This window comes from Chaetura pelagica, unplaced genomic scaffold (assembly GCF_000747805.2).
Source record: "Chaetura pelagica isolate M959 unplaced genomic scaffold, ChaPel_1.0 scaffold139, whole genome shotgun sequence".
NCBI classification, from domain to species: domain Eukaryota; kingdom Metazoa; phylum Chordata; class Aves; order Apodiformes; family Apodidae; genus Chaetura; species Chaetura pelagica.
In genome coordinates, this window is record NW_009970717.1 from 7,596,124 (window position 1) to 7,605,761 (window position 9,638).

The 9,638-nt window shown below is 43.1% G+C and overlaps 1 protein-coding gene across 1 annotated transcript in view; it reads right to left on the minus strand.

Moving 5' to 3' along the window:
- Positions 1–9,638, minus strand: part of COTL1 (coactosin-like F-actin binding protein 1) — a 19,949-nt gene that overhangs the window by 3,458 nt on the left and 6,853 nt on the right. Inside the window, exon 3 of the mRNA XM_010006208.1 lies at positions 5,761–5,918. Within this exon, the coding sequence (XP_010004510.1) occupies positions 5,761–5,918 (158 nt within the window). The remainder of the gene's footprint in view (positions 1–5,760; positions 5,919–9,638) is intronic.

The window sequence follows — 9,638 nt, forward strand, 5'->3', positions numbered from 1 at the left end:
TGAAACTGCCAGCACATAAAATTACTCCCAACTGACTTAACTGTAACTGATGTTAGCTAGATCAGGCAGTGGTCCTCATCCAGCATGAATGTCATCTGCAATTATAAATAACCAATCATGGCAAACCAGCTCCTGCAAAGCACCAGGAAAAATCCAAGCTTCAAGGGGCTAATAGCAACGTCTGCAGGCATCCAACTTCAGTCAGATTTCTGCTCTCTCACCAGATTTTATTTCTGCCCTTAAGGGCCTGGGGTGGGGACAGTTGGTGCTTTCTCTTCTCTCACACATACCATTACCTAATGCCTTCCAAAGAGAACTGCAGAACTGTTCTACTGCCTAAGGCACAAGGCATAACCCTGATGCTTTGGCCCTCACTTTGCCGACATGTGTCTTCATTTTACATCCTCCACTTCCTTTTCTCTTCTCCTCCCCTACCCCCAAGCTTTTTACAACTGCAGCAAACCCTGTGAGTGAATTCTAGCCTTTATATTTACCCCAGAGTCACCAGCAGCCTCCAGATAACAAAAACAATGATGCCATTTATCACTCTCATGACACAACAGTGACCACAGTCTCTTTGCTTTGCCTCTCGAAGTATTGAACACAATGTGAAAAGGAAGGTTTACTCATGGTTCTTCAATATACCTGTCCAGCACGTGCTTTGCTTTGTGCCTGAGTAGCAGAAGGTCACAGTTTTGCAATCCAATCCCCTGTTCAACCTCCAAGCAACACTATTAGGGAAAAAGGGCTCCAACCAGGCAGGTCAGGTTGCAAAAACTGAGCCTGCATCTCTCCCTGGGAAGCAAGAAGTATGTACAGCAAGCTCAGTCCAGCCCTTCTCTTCCAGACAACTTTATAGGAGGAAAAAAAAGAAGGGTGGAGTAGATTTTCTTCCTATTCCAGGCCCTGAATGTTTAGCATACGGGGCCATAACATTTCCCTCACTGGCCAAGGGAAAATCTGTCTGGTGCAGATACTGTACCAAAAAGGTCTGCAGAGGCCCTTATAAATCCCAGCATGGGTAGGCTTGAAGCCAGAAGGAAAATCCTTGTGTTATCTACAGACACATGGGTTCTTAGCAGCTACAGATGGTTCCAGGTAGTTGAGCAGCTTCTTTACACTGGGCCTTGCAGCAGCCTCCACTGATGATGTTCAGAAACCTCAGTTCCACTGTGCTTTATGTCAACCCCTCCCACCCCCTGGTCATCTTATTTCCAATGCAGATGCAGTACACAGGAGATGACATCTCCCATGTTTCTTTTCCAGCATGGTATAAGTCCTAAACTCATCAGGTCAGGGGGAGGAAAGGACATGTCCTGTGGCTGCATCAGAGGTATATTCTAACTGGGCTTCTTTGAGTGCAAGGAGAGCTAGAAAGTGACCACTGCCCTCCCCTCTACTCAGGCTAGACCAAACCTGGTCCTGTGATCAGCTGTCAGAGTCCAACTTATCAGCAAAACCTCTCTGTCCAAATGTACTCCTTGCCAATTTTTACATGAACCAGTTCCAGCCTCTGGGAGAAGCCAGCCCAAACCTCTGGCAAACACCTCTCTCAGCAATGGGAACTGCATTTCAGCTGATCTGCAAATTCTTCCTATTTGTGCTGCATCCCACTGGAAAAGTCACAGGGTTGTGTGTCAGATGGGGGGTAATGAGAAGCTGCTTATTCTGGCCTGAAGAACTTACTTAAAAAGTTACCCCCTTCTCTAGGCTATGAGGAGGAGTTCTTGCAAATCTATATCAATTTTGTATGGTCGTTACAAAAAAACAGAATAGAAAAAACAGTCAAAACCCCACAATTTTGCCTTCCCAAGAGTATCTCACTCATCCTCCTAAGGAAGACCGTCTTAAAGCCACCATGATGTAGCCATTACCATACAATAATTTTCTCTCTGCCTCTAGCAAAGCTATTCAACCATTTTCTGTTTAGGCCACTGTATTAACTTGACAAACCTAATGGGTTATATACATTGCAATTGCCCTGAGACCAGGAACAGTAACCCCATCAGTGTCTCCTGCCTCACGAGGAACCAGCATCAGTGCAGTGAGGAATCCAGAGAAAAAGATGAAGGTGAACAAAAAACCTTCTGGCCATGAGCTCCAAAGCAGGAGCCCAGTAAACTTGTTGGCATCACTAAAGCCAGGCAAATTCCTCACCAAAATAATAATGAATGAAATGCCACAAATATTTGCTCACAGAAACAGGGCTGTTTTATCCTGAATATGATTTAGGCAAATAACAGAGCACATGACTTTGTGGGGGCAGGAGTGCTGAAGAAAAGACAGAGAAGAGTCAAAATTCATGGAAAATAAGAAAAACTGGCAAAGGTTGGGCAGTTCCTTTGCTCAGACAGCCCTGCAGGGGAATTCAGTCCCATCAGGAAAAGGACCTCCATACTGCCTAATGAAGAGTTAATATCTCCTGGTAGGAAATGCAGTCATGAAGGGCAACAAGTTCACAGAGAGGAAGAAACACTCACAAGGAAACCAAGTCCTGTTTTCACTTCTTCAGCATTTACATCAAAACTCAAGGACTTTAGCCCTGGTTGCCACTCCCAAGCCCAACACCAGTGTGCCTGGGCTTGTACTGACTGGAAGTCAGTCATCCCTCTGCCTCTCCTCACAATGAGAGGGGCAGTCACTGGAAGCCTGATGCTCCTCTGCTTAAGCCCCACAGCTGACAGGTTTCACCTTGCAGGAATTTTTATGGCTGGAATGAACTTCATGCCATGATTTCTGGGCCAGCCTATTTCTCCTGGGCCTCTGGAATAAAGGAGGTGAAAACAACAGCCCTCAGAGAACAGAATCTCCTGAATGGATTTGTTCTAAGGCTGAATGAGCCACAGCTTGTGCATATAAAGGAGGTAAAAAGAAAAACCATCCTTAGTGCCAGGGATATAAAGAAGATACAGATAAATACTTGTCACCTATCCTGGCCTTACTTCTAACTTGCTTTCAGCTGAACTGCTTGGACCAGGTCACAGGCTTGATCCAAGATTTCCAGCTGAGGTAAAGAGGAAAAAATGGAAAATAAATGGCTGTGCAAAAAAGCTCTTGAATGTTCCTTAAATGGAAAATGCATGTCTTCTACAATCCAAAATAAATGCATTACATGCAAATCCCATTTTCCAAGCGCAACAAAGAGGTAATAAGGATAGTCCCAAATAAGCAAGAAGACCTGATTGTCAGCTACTGCAGATGGCTGTTTGCTCCAGATGAGATCCATCCCTGTGATTTTACAGTTATTACAGCTAAAACTCAATTGTCCTTTCTTCCTGACAGATTTTTTGGCAACCTCTTCCACCATCAGCAAGTGCTTCTCAAATCACCTCCCCATAGATTTATCAGCACCTGCTCCCCCTTCCAAAGGAGAAATACAGAAGTGAGGGCAACCCAGTTCCTCTCCTTGCTTTGCAATGTTTTGCCCTTTTGTTCCCAAGCCCATCATCTGCTCTTCAACAGCCAGAATCCTTTACGTTTTCCTTATGGCAGGTGCTTCCAGGAGACCATTAAATCACTACCATGTGTGAACACTTTCTTCTACAGATGCAACATGGTGGGTTGTGCTTGCGAGGTGGGATTTGAGCTGACTGTCCTTCACTTGGAGTGTCTCAGTGGAAGAACCATGTTTATTGACATTTGTTCAGCCCTGAGAAGAGCTCAACTGTAGATCACTGATGCATCTACAACACAGAGAATATGAAGCTCCCCTCACTCTGGAGCTTTGGTCTTAGATGAAGAGCCACAGTGAGCTTCTGCAAACATGACAAGATAGTGAGCACACCTTCAACTGTGGGCTTCTCAGACTAAAGAGCTGTTGTTCTGGAATTCCAACCAATCACTTCTGGAGATCACAAAATCACTGTCACCTGCTGTTCAAAAAGCCTCCTTGTGCCACACTTGTTGGAAGGCAAACCATGTCACACAGGGAAAGGGCACCTATGGGCCATGCACACAGCTAAAACTGCAGAGAGCTGAACTGCATCAGTAGCCAAAATCCTCTTTAGCACTTGTGAAGAAAAAAATTCCCACTTTAGGGTGCTACTTATTCCAAATGATAAACCAACACTGAGTCAGATCTGTGGTTTATTATTACATCAAGCAACCAACTGCATTTTTCTATCTGTAACTCACATCTCAAATCCTCTCTGTAAAAATCAACAGCAGTGGGGTGACTGGTAATGTACTTGAAGGTGAAGAGAACTAGTAAGGGTGAAATAGCTCTGGGATAAATTCCCTCCACTAAATTTCAGTTGGACTTTCTTGTCCTCTTTTGTTTTGACAGATTATCTGCAAGGTTCTGCATAAGAAGACTGAAATAGTTCTGCTTTTATCTCAGTCCACTCTGAGGGATTCAGTTGCACATGTAGAACTATTCAAAAGAGTTGTCAAGATTATTTATTGTGGAAAGAAGATTATCATAGATATTACATTCAGAAAAGCTTCGGAGTGGGTTATAGATGTGGTTGCTCAACAAATGTGCATTAAGTTGTATTGTTTTCATATTTTAGTACAGATTAACTGGAATAGGAAAACTTTTCAGTAAGAGCCAAGAATAGTTAATGTTCTACCAGATTGTTAACTCATACAGACTACTAGTCAAAGATGAAACAAGTGAAATTGCAAATTATATGTAACAGACCTGAGGGACAGATCTTAGAACAGCACTCAGGAATGCTATTCAACTCAAAAGGAATAAATTGTCTAAACATTATTTTTTGTAAATCTTGGGCTAAGTGACTCCTATATGAGTCATTCATTAGTAGTCTGTAATTTTATCTTCAGCTACAATTACAGTTTCAGCTGCTTCACATGAACAGAGATTTGCTTCCCTATCTCTCAGGTATCATTATGAAAGTCCCTTTTCAGAATGGACCCCTCTGTGTTGTTGTCATTTTGAAAGATTTAGCACCAGTGCTTATCTTCTGGAAAGATATTAATATATTATATTCTTCATGCTTCTTATCTAACTATAATCTTCTTTATCATACAAACTACCAATGAATTGAAAGGGCCTTCATTTCCGTCTTCCATATTAGCCTATTGGGAGATTTCTTTATGCAGGCAAACCTACAATTTTTAAATATTTCAATAGCCAACCTGTTCTCAGAGCACAATAAGACCCCTTCTCAGGCACTGGAGAGGTTTAGTTGAAAGAGCTAATGTTTCTTTAACTACTTCTTTAGAGGAAAGATATTAAACATGAGCATCTGCTCCATTAAATCAGCTTTCCAGCAGCAGTTCTTTGCAGCCTTCCACAATTCTCCTCTCTTGAGGCTGTTGCTTGTTTTCCCTGGCTTGGCCTGAGCTTGAAGCCCAACAGCTCCAAGTGCCCTGGGAGGCCTTGACAGAGTTAAATGATAAGCTCAGCTGGGGCAGACAAACTCAAGTGAAGCCCTTCCAAGGTGTGTACTAAGCACATTTCTCTTTTTCCCTGATACACCCAAGGCCAAACAGAAGACTGTTCAAACCTGGTTAGCTATTAAGAGCTGCTGGTTAATTGGTACTGATAAGGACTTCAGACTTTAGCTGATTAGGTCCATGAATTCGTTGTGCAGAGACAAAAGGCCTCAAGAGAAGTTTAAACAAGGGTGTGGGTTTTTCTGTTTAATTTTACCTGCTTAACTTAACACTGCCTTGTTCTCTCCCATGCTATATTATATTATTTCCATATCAAGGAAGGAGATGGAAAACATCTTAATGGTGACAAGGAGGTGAGTGCATGTATTTCTTCCTCATGAAATAGTTAAGACAGGTTACCTGTACTACTTCTTTGACCAGAGTCTTGTCAGTCCCAGTCTTGGCTCTCTGCAGGCCACTGACATCCTCTCCAATCCAAGTGATGAGGGCAAACTTGACTCGCTTGCTCATGGCATCACCGGTGGTGAATCGGACAAAGCCGAACAATCGAACATCATCTGGAGAGACAAAGGAAAAGCATACTATTAAAACCAGAAACATCCCTGCCATGACATTTTCTGGGGTGAGACAATTGCTCTCTACTTAAAAGACCAAGCCAAGGCACTGATCCTGTGTTAAAACAGCATCACTCTGGATTAACAGGGCAATACAGGAGCTCTGCTCATAGGCCCTTTGCTTGCCAGGCACACTTTGCCAGTGTTAGGTCTGCTTCTTCCTGGGGTGCTCTGAGTTACTGGGAGGAAACTGGCTGTGTTGGCCTCTCCACCCCACATTAGTGTGCTGCTAGTGAGTTTGTAAGTGGCTAAAATACAGTCAACAGGCACTTCAAGAGCACAGAGACAACCCCAGTCATCACACACTCAGCCAGATCATTTATCTGCAGGTCACTGGTCAAGAAGGGAAGAAAGTGATTTCCCAGCCTCTCTGTCTCTCACAGGATAGCAGGATTAGGGTCACATTCTATAACATATAGCAGACTGCCATTGTGCAAATCTGATCCTTTCTCATCCTTCCCTTCAGCAACATTTCTGGCTCATCTGTGGTATGAATTTACAAGAAGCAGGGAAGAAGAAGGAGCAAAAGAAAAACCTGCAATTACTTCCCCAGATGTGCTTTTCTACTCCTTCCAAAGCCCTGTAGAGAAAGGCCTTGGATTTTAAAACTGTTCTGATCTTTGTTTCACAGCTGGCTTCTGCTATATCCTGCCAGACTGGAGTTCCTTAGTCTGGCCATATGTGTAAAAACCTTGTAAACTCCTTATCTTGAAGAATTCATTCTTTCATTGCAGAGTGACTCATCAGCTGAGGCAGTTGGATGCCTTCATGATCACAGGCACTTAGGAAGCATGTGACACCATCCCCTCATGTCCCCAGCCTCAGAAGGATATATGATGCTGGAGCCTCCAACCAGGATTGTGCAGAAAATCAGACCAGATGGACAACTGTGCAATTGCAGAATATATCTAATCATAGCTACTTCATCTGTTACAGGTCACTCAGGACCTTTTTTAATAAAATGAGATGACTCAAAATAGAAGAACAAACTTGCTGGTTTAAAAGGAATCATGTTAATCCTAGTTACACTTGTTGTGACCAGTTCAACATGCTTTACAGTTATTTGTGGTCTTGACTACTGCCAGGTGAAAATGCAGGCTCCAGGTGTATTGATGTTTGCCAACATCCCATCCTTGGATCAACACGCTCCATGAATGGTCAGGACAGCACCAGGAGCTCTGGGGAAAGGGGAGAAGCAGTTCTAAATTGTTCATCCCCAGAAAATAAGCTGCTAGAAATCAGTGGGAAAAAAAGTGGGATTTCTCTGGAAGCTGACAGATCCCAGAGCTTCTTTGACACTTTGTTTTGCCAAAGTGTGAGTAAAGACAACTTCCCCTTGATCAAAGGTAAGACATTTTTAAGTCTGAAAGAAACCCCACCTATGCTCCTCAGTTTTGTTCTCCATGTACTTTTTTTGCCACTGACAGGACTACAGGAGAAAACTGCAAAATATACATGGGGTGTGTGAGAGCCAGTGTTTAAAACAAACTCCTCTGAAGATTTCAAAATTGAAACAGAGAAAAAGAGAGATATTATGCAAAAGAAAAATCCAGATGGATCTTTGGAAGGAGAGCAAGAGTTGTGTGTCAACAGTGCAGGCAAACAAAACTTCTCTCTCAGATACCCCATTACTGGCAAGTAGAAGAAATGCCCTGAGACTCCTGTTTCTGGCAGTAAATCCTCTTCCCAAGATTGATTAGAACCATAAATGAACCGACAGCCAGGAAATACCCAAGGTGAACAGAGACAGTAAATCCCCTAACGTTACTATTAACAGTTCTGTCAAAAAACCTTGCTTCCCCAGATCTGACAGCAAAGGAGGCCACGCTCTGCTAAGAATTGTACCGTGGTTCCCATGGGAACACAGTGCTGAAGGCACTTTAATGTCATCCAAGTCCTGGCCCCTACTATACAATAACCGTGTCACAGCCCTTCCCACAGACCCATCACTTTCCATCTTGACTGTGTAGGTTTTTCATCCCTGCCCCTTCTACCTAAGGTTGTTACAGATCCTGAAGACTGCTTTGGAATATGCCCCTTTACAGTAAAGGTAAGACACAAATATAATGGATGTGAAGAATTCCAAGTTTCTCTGCAGTGCTTTTTCATAGCAACATAGAAAGGAGGTTGAAGGAATTTATCTGTCAGCATGAACTTTAATTTGACATGAACCCCCAGATCACTGGCAGCAGCAGGATTTGCTTCTCAGCAGAATAGCTGGAGTGTTTTCCAGTCCTGTCTGAAAGCAGCCTGATCAGTGGCACCAAGAGTCAAACTCAGCAATTCCACATGGGCTTTTATCTATTAGATCACCTACTACTCAGTGACTATGAGTAACTCCTACTTCATCTTAAGTCCCAATAAGTTTAATGAGCAGTTGAAGTTAGGTCTGAGTCATCATCTTGGGCAGAATTTACCTGGGGCAGGTTTACCTGTGGGGGCTTGAAAGGTTCCACCTGAGCTGTGTGCTTTGTCCTCCTGCCTCCCCTGTATCCTCACAGGCTCTTCAGCTGCCAGTTTTGAGTCCAGTGTATTTAACAGAAACTAGCAATACATGATGCTTTAATTTCATGTGCCAGTCTGTGAATTGCAGCAGCTGAGGAGCATTTCAGCAGCTGCAGATAAAGCCAAGAGGCAAAGGGAATTGGAGCCCTTAGCAATTAACACATCTCTTTTTCTAAAAGGGCAACAGGGACAGATGTGGAGGTTCTTAATGCTAGTTCAGCCTGGCTATGAGCCCCTCCAACTGCAGGTCAAAAACCCTGAGCAGAAGTGGTTGAATTTCACAATGAGGCTGAAGCATGTTCAGAGAGATAAAGGGATCAAAACACAAGTTCCTTTATACTTCCAGATTTCCTCTTTCCCAGTTAATCGGTTCTACCCTGCCAGATCACCGCACTGCACTGGAAGTCATCAGTGCCATCAGTGCCAGCTGCCTTAGTAATCTCAAGGCATTAATAAACCCCCACCACCCCCTTTCCTCACCCATTTTCACACAAAACATTATAGTGGTTTTAGGAACTTGCTGTGTGTGTGGGGAGCCTAACAAATTAGAGAGACAGTGTATTTCTGAAGAAGAAGGAAATCCTCTGAAGGAGGAAATCCTGCTTAGCCCTACACAACCACCTTCCTAGTCACCAAGCCATGAATTTCAGAGGAGAGAGAATAATAGATTTGGTTAGAACAGAAATAGCAGCTTCATTTGAGAAGATTTCAAAAGTGAGAAACAGCAGAAGTTAACAATGTTAATTCCTAATAATATCATGACTCCTTTAACTACAGTTGTAGAGCATGACAATAGGACTATACAAACAACGAAAAGTACAATGAATGCCTTAATGAGCATCACTTAGTATTTTTTCTCCAAACCCCTTACTTGTAAGTAGGCAGGATTTTCCAAATACACTTATTAAGCTGCCCTTGGCTGTCAACAAAGCTCAATGCCAGGCTGCAGACATTTTCTTGATGGTATTCTGTTCTTCATCCACTCAAACCCCTTGGTTCAGCTGTACTAAAAAATTCCCCATTAGATTAAAATGCACTGACTCATCAGTAAAAGATAATAGCTGCAGGAAAGAAATACACTGACAAAAGCTTCATGGTTCTTACGTCTCCAGGCTCCAAACAACCAAGCCAGAAACATGCCAAGATAAGGCCACTGCT